General features: G+C 41.7%; 1 protein-coding gene across 2 annotated transcripts in view; it reads right to left on the bottom strand.

Moving 5' to 3' along the window:
- Positions 1–18,867, bottom strand: part of LOC128701129 (tubulin alpha-2 chain-like) — a 53,700-nt gene continuing 34,833 nt past the window's right edge. Inside the window, exon 10 of one of the 2 annotated variants that reach the window (XM_053794710.2) lies at positions 1–3,104. In XM_053794710.2, coding sequence (XP_053650685.1) covers positions 3,004–3,104 — 101 coding nt within the window. In that variant the 3' untranslated portion in view covers positions 1–3,003. Of the gene's footprint in view, positions 3,105–13,599; positions 14,242–18,867 lie in introns of those variants that run through there. The other variant, XM_053794711.2, reaches the window with a different exon arrangement.

The following is an 18,867-nucleotide window of genomic DNA, read 5'->3' on the forward strand; positions in this document are numbered from 1 at the left end:
AGCATTAAAATTTACTTCTAGTAAGACCAATATATTAGATTGTGTAAGCATTTTGAAACTTTTGAAGCACAGCTTAAGAAACTAACACTAGGAAAGCACTGATGCACAGTGTTATCGACCACATATACATAGAGATGTACGTTTCTCGGTGCATATGTGCTGAGAATTAACTTATTCCCTATTTTAGGGATTAAAGTATTTTTGACTAGTGGAGAACAGGGGACCTGTAACCTTAACACCCCTTCATTTAATTGATAGGTTTTCAACCCCATTAACCAACCAATCAGTTACTGTTCTGCCAGTCCTTCACGTGCATTTTGCTTGTTGACTATCTCCCACCCACCTCTTAACATTCTACCATTCCTCATGGTGAGAGGGGCTTTTAATTCATGGGATTGAATTTAATTGGGGGCTCTGGTGGCCTGGTGGTTAACGCTCTCGCTTCACACGGTGAGGGCCTGGGTTCGATTCCCAGCCAGAGTAGAAACATTGGACGTGTTTCTTTCCACCTGTTGTCTATGTTCCCCATCAGTAAAATGGGTACCTGGGTGTTAGTCGACTGGTGTGGGTCGCATCCTGGGACACTGACCTAAGGAGGCCTGGTCACAGACCGGGCCGCGGGGGCGTTGACCCCCGGAACTCTCTCCAGATAAACTCCAGATAAACTCCAGTTCTCCAGGCACTGTACAGCCCTTATGGGTTCAATGCCCCCAATCCTCCCAAAAAGTTAAAGCATTTTACTGGTCATTCACATGCATTCATGTCAACTACCTCCCACCCATTACAAGCTTTCTTCCACCCTTTCAAGGATTTGTGGAAGTCCCTCAATTCTGCCAAGGGCTCTTTATCCAAGGTGCTAGAGCAACTCTCCCTTTGAATTGAACATGATTACCTCCCCCTCCTCCCTGAACACTATGACCCTTATAGATGGAGTGCTTCTCCATGCATATAACATTCTACCAGTCTGCATTTGTATTCTGTCTTATCTCTATCCTACCCACCTATAAACAAAATTGTTTGATTTATATCCTACCTTTAAACAATGTTTGACCTATGTATTAACTGTTTTGTCCATCTAACATTAAAATTAAACTATTACTAGCTACTATTTCCCATATTTTTCTCACCCGTACTTTGCTTAAATAATTTAGTAATGAAAATAACTCAGAACCATATATAACTACACTAATATTTTTGTGATGGTTCATGTCAGTGTAACTCATTATATTACCAGATATAAGCATGTAAATAGCTCATTACCATTACGTGCCTCTGTAATCTTTTGACTACTACCCGCAGGATGGCTATGGGGTACATAATAAATATATTAAACTAAACTAAAACCAAGAGACCCCCATGTTACCTGTTTTATCAGTTACTTGATAAATAAAACACGAGAAATATTTGGGCACAAGTGATACTTTCTCCATGAGGGGGCTTTATTTATCCAATACAAACCATGAAAAATGAGATGTAGTGGAACCAGAGGTGAAAGTAAGGGTGTGTAGTTGAACCAGAGGTCACATAAGATTAGGCGACTACCATCACCACCACTATTGGTATTATTACTACTACTGTTCCTATTATACAGCCTCTCCTCACTTAGCGACATACTCGTTTACTGACTTACGGACTTACGACTGGCTTTCTGACCAGTATACATACATAAATGTATATTAGAGCTGATTTCCTCTATTCTTTTTATTACAATATACAGTACACTACTGTATAAACTTTTAAAAATATACAAAAAAGTTATAAATGGTGCAACTGTGACAGTAAAACAATATCAAAGGTGGTTGACAAACCTACTACCATTATAGTATGCTCCAAGCTTAGTGACGAATTCATTTACCGACATCTTAGGAATGGCACTCCGTCGTTAAGTGAGGAAAGGCTGTATTGCTCATCAAACCTGTCCACTACTTCCATAGTTATCAAATAAAATTACATCTCCACTAGCAAGCCTCTACCATGCTGTGACTGCTACCATCACCACCTTCCTGGCTTCCCTATAAAAGCCTTTCTCATGTCTGTTAGATTGATAAAGGTCCTGGTGTCTACGAAATAAAGATACCCAGGTGTTGCACGTGTTTTGTTCGTCATCTCTTCGGTATTACAGTACATGCATTTTATCAAGATGGCTTATCATCCCATAACAGATGACTAAGACTGGAGCATACATAGTAGTTGAAGACAGGCAACATGAAGTGGTACAGCAATCGGCTGGGGTCACTGATGAGTAGTGGATACCACGGGATGGTACACACGAGTTGGTGTTGCATGATTGCTGTATCAAGGTTGGGTAACAAGTTAATTGCCAAATACATTATTTAAAAGACACCAAAACTGCCTGACCTCTGTGGGATGGTGTTTGAGATTGCTCTAAGGGAGCCTACTAAGCATTTCTGTCAGCACAGGTTATTTTCATGGATGATTAGTTTATCAAACCTCATTAGGATCTCAAACACCATCCCACAGAATTCACACACTCGCTTATTTGTGGTTGCAGGGGTTGAGCCACAGCTCTTGGCCCTCCTGCTTCGTTGGTCGTTACTAGGTCCACACACTCCCTGTTCCACGAGTTTTATCTCTGTGTAGCAATTAATTTGTTGGCCAGCCAAGACACAGCCACCACAGTATACTATTTTACAAACGGCATTACAAGCTGGCAGTAGTGATTCCACTCCTGGCAGCAAATGACTGCCTTCTCGTTTCATGTTGCCTACCTCCGTCTCTATTAGAACTGATGAAGACACTCTTGGTAAAATGTTTTCTTTAAAGTCATAAAAGTACGTGTCTTCCACTTCTTGTCAGTATCTCCATACCCTGTACAATATAGTAACCATTATCAAATAGCAGCTAGCAACCATTGTCAAAAAGCTGGTAACCATTATCAAGGAGCAGCTGGTAATCATTATCAAGGAGCAGCTGGTAATCATTATCAAGCAGCAGCTGGTAATCATTATCAAGCAGCAGCTGGTAATCATTGTGGAGCTGCATCTAGTAATCATTGTCTTCATTTTCTTCAGGTGGGTTCTGTTCCACTTCCTGGTAATCCATCTCCAGCGCTGCTAAGTCTTCTCGCGCCTCGGCAAACTCTCCTGCGATAACCAGACTTCATAAGAATTACGAAACCATATTTAGAAATTAAAGTTTAGGAAAAAGCCCTTGTGGAAAAAAAGAAAAAAGAGGGTTGTCTTGGTGCCGATGAAGGACTCTTTATTCACATAAGCGGAGCTATTCTCCCCCATCCTTGGACCAAACTTGATAACTGCCAATTTCCCCAGGTCCTGCATATGACCCTTATGGGTTTAGAGCACCATAAAATGTTCAAGCAAGTTATGCCATAAAAATAATCCACACATTTTGTTAAAATCAAAGGTTATACAAAATATACATTCCTTTCACCAGGGTATATACAGTATATACATGTATATAGTATATATATACAGTGGACCCCCGGTTAACGATATTTTTTCACTCCAGAAGTATGTTCAGGTGCCAGTACTGACCGAATTTGTTCCCATAAGGAATATTGTGAAGTAGATGGTCCATTTCAGACCCCCAAACATACACGTACAAACACACTTACATAAATACACTTACATAATTGGTCGCATTCGGTGGTGATCGTTATGCGGGGGTCCACTGTATATATATATATATGTATATGAATTGTGCTGAATAGGTAAAATTGGTCAATTAGCAAGAACATTTAAAATCAAGTCCTTTCTAAAATTTTGTATTATATGTTTAAAGATATATTTTTTCATTTATGTTCATGTAAAAATTAATACATAATTTTGTACCAAAAGCAGCGCTGTATAGCCCTTGTGGCTTAGCGCTTTTTTTTTATTATAATAATAATGCGTACCAAAATTTTTTTTTTTTTTTTATTCGCCGGTATTCTCCCGGCCCGGGTCTTAGAAAACTTACCTAACCTCATTATAACAAGTGCAATTTAATTTAGTGTAATCCAACTATGTAAGTATATTTTAGATAAGTTTACAATAATTTAACACTGAAATATATTAGGTTCAGAATGATTTTTGCGAAATTACTGCATACACAAATTTTCACTTGCCTTATTCAGCAAGAAGTAAGTAAGTAAGTAAGTTTATTCAGGTATACACAAATACAGTTACATAGAATTATCATACATAGCAGCATATGTGTAGAGAACCTAGGATAACCCAAAAAAGTCAGACAGAGTGACTTATTTCCATTGTTATTTAAGCCGGAATCACAATTTTTACCTATTTGGCATAACACACACACACACATTATATATACATATATACGGTGGGAGACGGCCGACTTGTTGGAAAAAAACAAAAAAAAAAATACTATATAGATATATATATATATATATTTATAGATGGGGTTGTAAAAGAAGTAAATGCTAGGGTGTTCGGAAGAGGCGTGGGATTAAATTATAGGGAATTAAATACAAAATGGGAATTGACACAGTTACTTTTTGCTGATGATACTGTGCTTATGGGAGATTCTAAAGAAAAATTGCAAAGGTTAGTGGATGAGTTTGGGAGTGTGTGTAAAGGTAGAAAGTTGAAAGTGAACATAGAAAAAGAGTGAGGTGGTGAGGGTATCAAATGAATTAGATAAAGAAAAATTGGATATCAAATTGGGCAGGAGTAGTATAGAAGAAGTGAATGTTTTCAGATATTTGGGAGTTGACTTGTCAGCAGATGGATTTATGAAGGATGAGGTTAATCATAGAATTGATGAAGGAATAAAGGTGAGTGGTGCATTGAGGTATATGTGGAGACAAAAAACGTTATCTATGGAGGGAAAGAAGGGAATGTATGAAAGTATAGTATTACCAACTCTCTTATATGGGTGTGAAGCTTGAGTTGTAAATGCTGCAGCAAGGAGGCAGTTGGAGGCAGTGGAGATGTCCTGTCTAAGGGCAATGTGTAGTGTAAATATTATATAGAAAATTCGGAGTGTGGAAATTAGGCGAAGGTGTGGAGTTAATAAAAGTATTAACCAGAGGGCTGAAGAGGGGTTGTTGAGGTGGTTTGGTCATTTATAGAGAATGGATCAAAGTAGAATGACATGGAGAGCATATAAATCTGCAAGGGAAGGAAGGCGAGGTAGGGGTCATCCTCGAAAAGGTTGGAGGGAGGGTGTAAAGTTGGTTTCGTGCGCGAGGGGCTTGGACTTCCAGCTAGCGTGCGTGAGTGTGTTAGGAATGAATGGAGACTAATGGTATTTGGGATCTGACGAGCTGTTGGAGTGTTTGCAGGGTAATATTGTGAAGGGATTCAGGGAAACCAGTTATTTTTTTATATAGCCGGACTCGAGTCCTGGAAATGGGAAGTACAATGCCTGCACTTTAAAGGAGGGGTTCGGGATATTGGCAGTTTGGAGGGATATGTTATATATCTTTATATATGCTTCTACACTGTTGTGTCTGGGTACCTCTGCAAAAACAGTGATTATGTGTGAGTGTGGTGAAAGTGCTGAATGATGATAAAAGTATTTTCTTTTTGGGGATTTTCTTTCTTTTTGGGTCACCCTGCCTCGGTGGGAGGTGGCCAACTTGTTGAGGGGGGGGGAGAGAAATTATATAATATATGCAAAACAGCCATGGGGGAGTTAAACGGCTCTAGGCCTTTCGTGTAGCAATCGATACATCAGGAGCTTGCAATGTTGCAGAAAAAGGATGAATCTTAAGCAAATATATATAACACACACACAATTACACATATGGAGAGTCACAGACAAAAATACTGAGCATATAACAATTTTATCCCCGAGTCTACTTGAAATAAGCTGCCAAAGTTGTGTATACAAGACGAGTCTCTTGTGCAACTGCCCAATGTATAGAAGTAAATACCTAGCAGTGATTATGGAGGCTGAGACCTGTTAAATAGTTTAATAAAAACTAATCTTAACAAGAAAACACAGCAGCGCTGTATGACCCTTGTGGGTTTAGCGTTTGGTTTTGATTATAATAATGAGGAAACACCAACTCGGTAATGCAAAATAAAATCACAAATTTTAATTAAATTTTATTAAATAATTAAAGCTTATGAATTAACCATTTTAACTTCAATTTTTTTATTATACAGATTTTTTTAAAGATTATAATCGCTATTAAAAACTTAACTGGAGGACTGTATGATGGTCGGGCTGAGGCATGACTGACATGACTGAACGACATGACAGGCTGACTGACAAGGAAGTAATCACCTGTGCCAGTTGCTAATAAACAAAACTCAAAACCATACAAGTGTAGAAACTAACAATTTACATAATGCAACATGTATAGTTTATCTAAGCTTAATAATTTGAAACAGTAATAATAGTTCTGACATTTACGGAGCTCCTGGGTGGCATAGGTCACCCGGTACTCACAGGCATAAATGAATATACAAAACACAAAGATAAAAATCAACAAACAATAAAAAGCAATTAACAAATAAATACTGTCATACCAAGATAAAACAGCAGTTGTCAGTTAAACCCCCCTTTATTAGATTATTAACGTCAAAATACCTTCCTAAAAGTTCCCCGAGATCACTTCAGGCAGCTCGTTAATTAATAAATAAATAACAAAAAGGCACAATACCGTGACTGGAACGATACACAAATAACCCGCACATAAAAGACAGAAGCTTACGACGACGTTTCGGTCCGACTTGGACCATTGACAAAGTCACACTAACAGAGGAGGAGTTTCAAAGGGAAAGTAATTGTAATACAACTCATCTTAGGACCAAATTAGTCATCCCTCCCCCCCCCCACCACCACCACTCACGAATTTACCCTGGTTTTGACTCACGAAATCGTCATAACACAATGACAAACCGTACAACGGGCGGGGCTTTGCTGAGGCTAACACACTAATAAATTATAGACTAAAATTCAGAAAGTCAATTTACTCATACTGGTTTATCTTTCCTTAAAAGATAAGTCATAACTCCCGCATTATCATCAAGGGAAGCTCTAAACCCATAGGGCTCGTCAAAGAAAGGGCTCTTGATCCACGAGACGGGTTCTACCCTCCACTTCCCGATTGCCTCCCATTCTCCTAGCGTTTGACACCTCCCCCCACATAAAAGTGATGAATAGAAACAGCCTGGTTGATCAGGCCCTGATCCACCATGAGGCCTGGTCACAGACCGGGCCGCGGGGGCGTTGACCCCCGGAACTCTCTACAGGTATATACGGGTTGTAATTGCATATGAGGAATGAGAGGCGACCAGGTTTCATCCAGGAGGGAGGGAACTCCAATTCCTTGCATCAAAAGCTCTTCCGCAGCATCAAGGCACTACCCGAGGAGGCTGGTAATCTATGGCATCTCTTTAACCACTAAAAAGGCACTGCTAAATCTCTAGAAACCAAGGACAACCGGCACTATCAATTTGGAAATCATAGACACTGGCATTACTATCTAGAAACCCAGGGTAACCATCACTAATATCTAGAAACCCAGGGTAACCATCACTAATATCTAGAAACCCAGGGTAACCATCACTAATATCTAGAAACCCAGGATAACCATCACTAACATCTAGAACTGTATAGTCCTTGTGGCTTAGCGCTTCTTTTTGATTATAATAATAATAATAACATCTAGAAACCCAGGGTAACCATAACTAATATCTAGAAACCCAGGGTAACCATCACTAATATCTAGAAACCCCGGATAACCAGCAGGAATATCTAGAAACCCAGGGTAACCAGCACGAATATCTAGAAACCCAGGGTAACCAGAACTATCTAGAAACCCAGGGTAACCAGCACTATCTAGAAACCCAGGGTAATCAGCACTAATACCTAGAAACCCAGGGTAACCAGCACTAATATCGAGAAACCCAGGGTAACCAGCACTAATATCTAGAAACCCAGGGTAACCAGCACTAACATCTAAAAACCCAGGGTAACCAGCATTATCTAAAAACACAGGGTAACCAGCACTAATATCTAGAAACCCAGGGTAACCAGCACTAATATCTAGAAACCCAGGGTAACCAACACTAATATCTAGAAACCCAGGGTAATCAGCACTAATATCTAGAAACCCAGGGTAACCAGCGCTAATACCTAAAAACCCAGGGTAACCAGCACTATCTAAAAGCCTAGGGTACCAGCACTAATATCTAGAAACCCAATTTAACCATCACTAACATCTAGAAACCAAGGGTAACCAGCACTAATATCTAGAAACCCAGGGTAACCAGCACTAATACCTAAAAACCCAGGGTTACCACCACTAATATCTTGAAACCCAAGGTAAGCAGGACTATCTAAAAATCCAGGGTAAATAGCACTAATATCTAGAAACCCAGGGTAACCAGCACTAATATCCAGAAACCCAGGGTAACCAGTACTATCTAGAAACCCTGGGTAACCAGCACTAATATCTAGAAACCCAGGGTAACCAGGACTATCTAAAAAGCCAGGGAAACCAGGACTATCTAGAAACCCAGGATAACCAGTACTATCTAGAACCCAGTGTAACCAGCACTAATATCTAGAACCCCAGGGTAAGCAGAACTAATATCTAGAAACCCAGGGTAACAAGCACGATCTAGAAACCTAGGGTAACCAGCATTAATATCTAGAAGCACAGGGTAACCAGCCCTAATATCTAGAAACCCAGAGTAATCAGCATTAATATCTAGAACCCAAGGGTAACCAGTACTATCCAGAAATCAATGGTAACCAGCACTATATAGAAACCCTGGGTAACCAGTACTATCCAGAAATAAATGGTAACCAGCACTATCTAGAAACCCTGGGTAACCAGCACTGTATAGAAACTCAGCGTAACCACCACTAATATCTAGAAACACAGGGTAACCAGCACTAATATCTAGAAACCCATTGTAACCAGCACTAACATCTAGAAACCCAGGGCAACCAGTACTAATATCTAGAAACCCAGGGCAACCAGTACTAATATCTAAAAACCCAGGGTAACCAGCACTAATATTTAGAAACCCAGGGTAACTAGCACTATCTAGAAACCCAGGGCAACCAGCACTAATATCTAGAAAACCAGGGCAACCAGCACAAATATCTAGAGGCCCAGGGTAACCAGCATTAATATCTAGAAACCCAGAGCAACCAGCTCTAATATCTAGAAACCTAGGGTAACCAGCACTAAGATCTAGAAACCCTGGGTAACCAGCACTAATATATAGAAACCCAGGGTAACCAGCACTAATATCTAGAACCCAGGGTAGCCAGCACTATCTAGAAACCCAGGGAAACCAGCAGTATATCTAGAAACCCAGATTAACCAGCACTATCTAGAAACCCAGGGTAACCAGCACTATTTAGAAACCCAGGGTAACTAGCATTATCTAGAAACCCAGAGTAAGCAGCACTAATATCAAGAAACCCAGGGCAACCAGCACTAATATCTAGAAACCCAGAGCAACCAGCACTAATATTTAGAAACCCAGGGTAACCAGCACTAATTTCTAAAAACCCAGGGTAACCAGCACTAATGTCTAGAAAACAGGATAACCAGCACTAATCTAGAAAACAGGGTAAGCAGCACTATCTAGAAACCCAGGGTAAGCAGCACTAATATCTATAACCCCAGAGTAATCAGCACTAATATCTAGAAACCCAGGGTAACCAGCACTAATATTTAGAAACCCATAGTAACTAGCACTATCTAGAAACCCAGGGTAACCAGCACAATCTAGAAACCCAGGGCAAAGAGCACTAATATTTAGAAACCCATGGAAACGAGCAGTAATATCTAGAAACCAAGGGTAACCAGGACTAATATCTAGAAACCCAGGGCAACCAGCACTAATATCTAGAAACCCAGGGCAACCAGCACTATCTAGAAATCAAGGGCAACTAGCACTATCTAGAAACCCAGGGTAACCAGCACTATCTAGAAACCCAGGGCAACCAGCACTAATATCTAGAAACCCAGGGCAACCAGCACTAATATTTAGAAACCCAGGGCAACCAGCACTATCTAGAAACCCAGGGTAACCAGCACTATCTAGAAACCCAGGGCAACCAGCACTAATATCTAGAAACCAAGGGCAACCAGCACTAATATCTAGAAACCCAGCGCAACCAGCACTAATGTCTTGAAACCATGGTAACCAGCACTAATATCTAGAAACCCAGGATAACCAGCAATAACTAGAAACCCAGGGTAACCAGAAATATCTAGATACCCAGGGTAACCAGCACTAATATATAGAAACCCAGGGTAACCAGCACTAATATATAGAAACCCAGGGTAACCAGCACTAATATATAGAAACCCAGGGTAACCAGCACTATCTAGAATCCCAGGGTAACTAGCACTGCATAGAAACCCAGGGTAACCAGCACTAATATCTAAAAACCCAGGGTAACCAGCAATATCTAGAAACCCAGGGTAACCTGATCAGCCTGATCAGCCGGGCTGTGGCTCGTACGTTGGTTTGCGTGCAGCCAGCAGCAACAGCCTGGTTGATCAGGCGCTGATCCACCAGGAGGCCTGGTCACAGACCGGGCCGCGGGGGCGTTGACCCCCGAAACTCTCTCCAGGTAAACTCCAGGTAAACCAGCACTATCTAGAAACCCAGGGTAACTAGCACTGCATAGAAACCCAGCGTAACCAGCACTAATATCTAAAAACACAGGGTAACCAGCACTAATATCTAGAAACCCAGGATAACCAGCAATATCTAGAAACCCAGGGTAACCAGTACTAATATCTAGAAACCCAGGGTAACCATAACTAATATCTAGAAACCCAGGGTAACCAGCAATATGTAGAAACCCAGGGTAACCAGAAATATCTAGAAACCCAGGGTAACCAGCAATATCTAGAAACCCAGGGTAACAAGCACTATCTAGAAACCCATGGTAACTAGCACTGCATAGAAACCCAGGGTAACCAGCACTAATATCTAGAAACCCAGGGTAACCAGCACTATCTAGAAACCCAGGGTAACTAGCACTGCATAGAAACCCAGGGTAACCAGCACTAATGTCTAAAAACCCAGGGTAACCAGCACTAATATCTAAAAACCCAGGGTAACCAGCAATATCTAGAAACCCAGGGTAACCAGCACTATCTAGAAACCCAGGGTAACTAGCACTGCATAGAAACCCAGGGTAACCAGCACTAATATCTAAAAACCCAGGGTAACCAGCAATATCTAGAAACCCAGGGTAACCAGTACTAATATCTAGAAACCCAGGGTAACCAGCACTTATAGAAACCTAGGGTAACCAGCACTAATATATAGAAACCCAGGGTACCCACCACTAATATATAGAAACCCAGGGTAACCAGCACTATCTAGAAACCCAGGGTAACTAGCACTGCATAGAAACCCAGGGTAACCAGCACTAATATCTAGAAACCCAGAGTAACCAGCAATATGTAGAAACCCAGGGTAACCAGATATATCTAGAAACCCAGGGTAACCAGCAATATCTAGAAACCCAGGGTAACTAGCACTGCATAGAAACCCAGGGTAACCAGCACTAATATCTAAAAACCCAGGGTAACTAGCACTGCATAGAAACCCAGGGTAACCAGCACTATTATCTAGAAACCCAGGGTAACCAGCACTATTATCTAGAAACCCAGGGTAACCAGCAATGTGTAGAAACCCAGGGTAACCAGAAATATCTAGAAACCCAGGGTAACCAGCACTGTCTACAAACCCAGGGTAACCAGCACTGTCTAGAAACCCAGGGTAACCAGCACTAATATCTAGAAACCCAGGGTAACCAGCACTATCTAGAAACCCAGGGTAACTAGCACTGCATAGAAACCCAGGGTAACCAGCACTAATATCTAAAAACCCAGGGTAACTAGCACTGCATAGAAACCCAGGGTAAGCAGCACTAATATCTAAAAACCCAGGGCAACCAGCAACATCGAGAAATCCAGGGTAACCAGCAACATCTAGAAATCCAGGGTAACCAGCAATATTTAGAAACCCAGGGTAACCAGCACTGTCTAGAAACCCAGGGTAACCAGGAATATTTAGAAACCCAGGGTAACCAGCACTAATAGCTAGAAACCCCAGGGTAACCAGCACTAATATATCGAAAGCCAGGGTAACCAGCACCATCTAGAAGCACAGGGCAACCAGCAATATTTAGAAACCCAGGGTAACCAGCACTAATACCTAGAAACCCAGGGTAACCAGCACTAATATTTAGAAACCCAAGGTAACGATCACTATGTACAAAACCAGGATAACCAGCACTGAAATATAGAAACCTAGGGTAACCACCACTATCTAGAAACCCAGGGTAACCAGCACTATCTAGAAACAAAGGGTAACCAGCACTATCTAGAAACCCAGGGTAAATAGCATTAATATCTAGAAACCCAGGGTAACCAGGACTAATATCTAGAAGCCCAATGTAATCAACACTAATATAAAGAAACCTAGGGTAACCAGTACTATCTAGAACCCCAGGGTAACCAGCACTATCTAGAAATCGAGGGTAACCAGCACTAATATCTAGAAACCCAGGGTAACCATCACTAATATCTAGAAACCCAGGGTAACCAGCACCATCTAGAAACCCAGGAGAAGTAATCTCTAGAAAACCAAGGCAACCGACACCAATTTCTGTTTAGAAATCAGGTGTAACCGGCACTGATATCTCGAGATTCACAGCAACCGGATAACCAGATGGGGGTTCACTCCCTGTCCTTTTGCACTTGGGGGAGGGAAGTGACACTAGCTGGCCAGTACTAGAGGAAGGGAAGTGACACTGGCTGGCCAGTACTAGAGGAAGGGAAGTGACACTGGCTTGCCAGTACTAGAGGAAGGGAAGTGACACTGGCAGGCCAGTACTAGAGGAAGGGAAGTGACACTGGCTGGCCAGTACTAGAGGAAGGGAAGTGACACTGGCTTGCCAGTACTAGAGGAATCGAAGTGACACTGGCAGGCCAGTACTAGAGGAAGGGAAGTGACACTGGCTGGCCAGTACTAGAGGAAGGGAAGTGACACTGGCTTGCCAGTACTAGAGGAAGGGAAGTGACACTGGCAGGCCAGTACTAGAGGAAGGGAAGTGACACTGGCTGGCCAGTACTAGAGGAAGGGAAGTGACACTGGCTTGCCAGTACTAGAGGAAGGGAAGTGACACTGGCAGGCCAGTACTAGAGGAAGGGAAGTGACACTGGCAGGCCAGTACTAGAGGAAGGTAAGTGACACTGGCTTGCCAGTACTAGAGGAAGGGAAGTGACACTGGCAGGCCAGTACTAGAGGAAGGGAAGTGACACTGGCAGGCCAGTACTAGAGGAAGGGAAGTGACACTGGCAGGCCAGTACTAGAGGAAGGGAAATGACACTGGCAGGCCAGTACTAGAGGAAGGGAAGTGACACTGGCAGGCCAGTACTAGAGGAAGGTAAGTGACACTGGCAGGCCAGTACTAGAGGAAGGGAAGTGACACTGGCAGGCCAGTACTAGAGGAAGGTAAGTGACACTGGCAGGCCAGTACTAGACGAAGGGAAGTGACACTGGCAGGCCAGTACTAGAGGAAGGGAAGTGACACTGTCAGGCCAGTACTAGAGGAAGGTAAGTGACACTGGCAGGCCAGTACTGGCCTACCACTTTTGCGTCCAGCTGGAAAAGCGACAAAGAGTGATGGAGTCACCCCATTTGGCTACAGATTACAGACTCTGAAACCATTGCTAATACTCGCACATGTTTGTCTTTACCGAGGCATTTAAATTTATGTAAACAAAAACGACCGGGCCGCGGGGGGCAGTGAACCCCGAAACCGTCTCCAGGGATGCACAGTTTGAAATGTTATTCAGTAAGTTTTGTCTCCTCTAATATCAGTGTATATTTTTTTTTCCATGGTTTATCTATGCGAAGGTCATGTTTCTCGACCATACAATCTCTACTTATTAGTAAAACATGATCTGTGACCAATTTTCTCCCCATTATGCTTATCCGTTTTCTGTGTAAAAAAATATTGTAGGGGCTGTCCACTTAGTCGTTGATTGAGGCGCAGGTTGGTAACACTTAAGGTTCTTTAGCAATCCAGTTTCCAGTTCATTTACTATAGACGTCCAGTTCACTTCCTGGGTCAGTTTATGGATAAAACTGGCTTAATCTAGGATGGTCCAAAGTTAGATTTAGGAAAAGTGAACGAGGCATATTGTAATCTAATATTCATCATCCACATTTTCAGGAGAGACTTCTTCAACTTCCTGGTAATCTTGTTCAAGTGCTTGTAAGTCCTCTCGCGCTTCAGAAAACTCCCCTGTGGACAAGAAAATACATTCATGGAGACAATATCACTTCAGTACCATGTAAATTTTCTTTATTTGCTTACATATTACTACACCATGAAGTCAGTGTTTCAGTACGTGCAAGTCTCTCTAATTCCCGTATGCCACATGTTTAGTACATGTTAGAGTCTTCACTCATGGTTGCTCAACTACATGTACTGAACTCACAAACAACGGAATTAAATGCTTGGGAATTCACCAGCTGGTAATATAAAAATATTACTAAACAATTTAAGACAAGCAGTCTATTAAAACTACAACAACAAAACCAGCAACAAAATCATATTATTAAACACAAGTCAGAACTTAGTAAATCTTACTCTAAAAGGACACTTTACTAAACACAAATAAAGCGTAGTTCTAATTGGTGGTTAAAATGGGGTAACTCATTAAATCCCCACCCCGGGGCAAGTAAATGTGAATACGGTGTCCCTTCCCATAATAATGGCCATTCTAACTGTTAATCAGTGTTATGTTGATTGCTGGGATGACCACCCCGCGGCCCACTCAAACTTCACTCATCATGGGGGTGCGCTGAACCCGTAGGATTATACAGCGCTTGTGGGGAGAGGGATGGAAGGCATTTAGACTCAATTCAGGGAACTGAGGCATATTCAATTCCCTAGATCAAGATCCCCTCACCAGCATCAAGGAACCTTCCTTGAGGGGCTACACTCAAGCACCAATCCTCCTCCATATTTCATATTCACTACTGCTTCCCATTCCTTGCGACACTTCCTCGCATGTTTCTCCTTTGCTAATTTTACCGAGATATTTTGTCTTCGTACAATTAATACCTAAACCAAAATGGAGAATGCAGTTCTGCGAAGTGCAGAACAATTGTTCGTGGCGTTCTCTCTAGAAACTAGAAAAGTTACAATTATAACCTTAATTTACGGAGTGGAAAGCCTCATGAAATTTCTCAAGCTATGGCATAGAATCTGACATAGAATCTATGACATAGAATCTATGATATAGAATCTATGATATAGAATCTATGATATAGAATCTATGATATAGAATCTATGATATAGAATCTATGGCATGTGCCATCAGTCTACAAGAGGCGAAAGTAAAGACTCCCGTAGTCACTGACGCTTATAGCTAAGAAATTGTTACAAGAGATCGGAAGAAAAGGTCCTGAAGGGACATACCAGAAGGAATAAAATGTATATGAACATGTTTGTGGATAATGCGAAGATCAATTACAAGATAAATGTGTACTCATGCACGTAAACCTAGATAGACTGAGCAAGGGAAGTGATAGATTTAGTATAATGTAGATAGACTGCATGATAATAAAAATGTCAGAAGAATAGAGGAAACCTGGAGTCAGTGTTATCAAAAGTCTGTATTCGGAAGTTCGCATTGATAAGTAGTGAGGAACCCCAGTGTAACCTTCACCACTTTAAAATTGGCCTTAATTAAACATGAATGGAAAAGCTTAAATGTTGTTCATGGCAAATCCCAACTGTAATATAAACTTAATACATTGTTCGTACCTAAAAGAGGATAAAAAAATAATTTGATCTGACATACTATAAAACGGCCCCCAGAAGTAGAAGATAAGAATTACGAGCAAAAGCTGAAGGCATTAAACATGCTTACTCTAACTGATAAGACGAACAAAAGTTTGACGGGGTGACCAGATTTAATATTATCTAAGGAATGATAAATCTTTTCTAATAACAGGGAAAGAGGCTATGGCTATAATTTAAAACAGAAGCACCGTAGAGATATTAGAAAATTCTTCACAGAATGATAAAGCAATGGATTGATATATACAAGAGGAGGCAGTAAGCTACACCCACTGGAAACTCAAAACCTATATAACAGATCAAATCCTGAAGAGGGGGACACCGAGTTTAGCTCTGCTCCTCTGGCTACAAAGAGGCAATTAAAATATTCTAAAACCATGTCCATTTGGCTTTAAACCTAAAAAAGTGCAAACGATGTAACAATAAAAATCATGTACACATCATGCACATTACAGAAAAAACTAATATCCATTAGGTATATTAAGTTATTCATAAAAAAATGTGATAGTTAATACGATCATAGGACATATACTCTTATATCAAATTCTCCTTAATAGAATCTTTATGTGGAGAATGAAACTCAGGATAGGGTATGTAAAAAGAGAGAAAGATTATTTTCCAGGATAAGTAGGCCTTATACTGGAACGCGTGACTTCAAAGTTATTTAACATATATACATGAAGTTGTAAAAGGAGTGAAAGCTTGGGTGCTGGGGAGAGGAGTGGGATTAAAAAGATAAGTAGATACAGAGAGTTATCACAGTTGCTCTTTGCCGATGATGCGGTACTTTTCGGAGTTTCTGAAGAGAAGCTGCAAAGTTTTGTGGACGAACTTGAGAGAAAATTAGAAATGGACGTAGGAAAGAGCAAGGGGATTAAAAACTGGATACAAAATTGGAGGGAGTATGGAGGAAGTAAATATCCTAAAATGTTTGAGAGAGGACTTTTTGGCAATGCGTAGGGAGACACTGGTCAGAGAAATAGCAAGCATCGAACTTAAGCTAAAGGAATCTTATAGGAGTCAGGAATCGCGGGAAGAACTAAAAGCTATAAATGAAATAGAAAGAAATCCAAAGTATTTCTTCTCCTATGCCAAATCAAAGTCGAGAACAACGTCCGGTATTGGGCCCCTACTTTAACAAGATGGGTCCTACACAGATGACAGCAAGGAAATGAGTGAGCTACTCAAGTCCCAATATGACTCAGGTTTTAGCAAGCCAGACTGAGAGTCGAAGATCCAAATGAATTTTTTATGAGAGAGCAACAGAATTTGGTTAACACAAGCCTATCTGATGTTATCCTGACGCCAAATGACTTCGAACAGGCGATAAATGACATGCCCATGCACTCTGCCCCAGGGCCAGACTCATGGAACTGCGTGTTCATCAAGAACTGCAAGAAGCCCCTATCACGAGCTTTTACCATCCTATGGAGAGGGAGCATGGACACGGGGGGTCGTCCCACAGTTACTAAAAACAACAGACATAGCCCCACTCCACAAAGGGGGCAGTAAAGCAACAGCAAAGAACTACAGACCGATAGCACTAACATCCCATATCATAAAAATCTTTGAAAGGGTCCTAAGAAGCAAGATCACCACCTATCTAGAAACCCATAAATTACACAACCCAGGGCAATATGGGTTTAGAACAGGTCGCTCCTGTCTGTCTCAACTATTGGATCACTACGACAAGGTCCTAGATGCACTTGAAGACAAAAAGAATGCAGATGTAATATATACAGACTTTGCAAAAGCCTTCGACAAGTGTGACCATGGCGTAATAGCGCACAAAATGCGTGCTAAAGGAATAACAGGAAAAGTTGGTCGATGGATCTATAATTTCCTCACTAACAGAACACAGAGAGTAGTAGTCAACAGAGTAAAGTCCGAGGCAACTACGGTGAAAAGCTCTGTTCCATAAGGCACAGTACTCGCTCCCATCTTGTTCCTCATCCTCATATCTGACATAGACAAGGATGTCAGCCACAGCACCGTGTCTTCCTTTGCAGATGACACCCGAATCTGCATGACAGTGTCTTCCATTGCAGACACTGCAAGGCTCCAGGCGGACATCAACCAAATCTTTCAGTGGGCTGCAGAAAATAATATGAAGTTCAACGATGAGAAATTTCAATTACTCAGATATGGTAAACACGAGGAAATTAAATCTTCATCAGAGTACAAAACAAATTCTGGCCACAAAATAGAGCGATACACCAATGTCAAAGACCTGGGAGTGATCATGTCGGAGGGTCTCACCTTCAAGGACCATAACATTGTATCAATCGCATCTGCTAGAAAAATGACAGGATGGATAATAAGAACCTTCAAAACTAGGGAGGCCAAGCCCATGATGACACTCTTCAGGTCACTTGTTCTATCTAGGCTGGAATATTGCTGCACACTAACAGCACCTTTCAAGGCAGGTGAAATTGCTGACCTAGAAAATGTACAGAGAGCCTTCACGGCGCGCATAACGGAGATAACACCTAAATTACTGGGAGCGCTTGAGGTTCCTGAACCTGTATTCCCTGGAACGCAGGAGGGAGAGATACATGATTATATACACCTGGAAAATCCTAGAGGGACTAGTACCGAACTTGCACACGAAAATCACTCACTACGAAAGCAAAAGACTTGGCAGACGATGCAACATCCCCCCAATGAAAAGCAGGGGTGTCACTAGCACGTTAAGAGACCATACAATAAGTGTCAGGGGCCCGAGACTGTTCAACTGCCTCCCAGCATACATAAGGGGGATTACCAACAGACCCCTGGCAGTCTTCAAGCTGGCACTGGACAAGCACCTAAAGTCGGTTCCTGACCAGCCGGGCTGTGGCTCGTACGTTGGTTTGCGTGCAGCCAGCAGTAACAGCCTGGTTGATCAGTCTCTGATCCACCAGGAGGCCTGGTCACAGACCGGGCCGCGGGGTAGTTGACCCCCGGAACTCTCTCCAGGTAAACTCAAGGTAAATGGAGCCATGATTAAAATGAAGAGCCATAGAACAGAGTATGAGGAAAAAGGTGGATGGTGCATTTAGGCATCTGGGGAAGTAGATG

Source organism: Cherax quadricarinatus, chromosome 73 (assembly GCF_038502225.1).
Source record: "Cherax quadricarinatus isolate ZL_2023a chromosome 73, ASM3850222v1, whole genome shotgun sequence".
NCBI lineage: Eukaryota > Metazoa > Arthropoda > Malacostraca > Decapoda > Parastacidae > Cherax > Cherax quadricarinatus.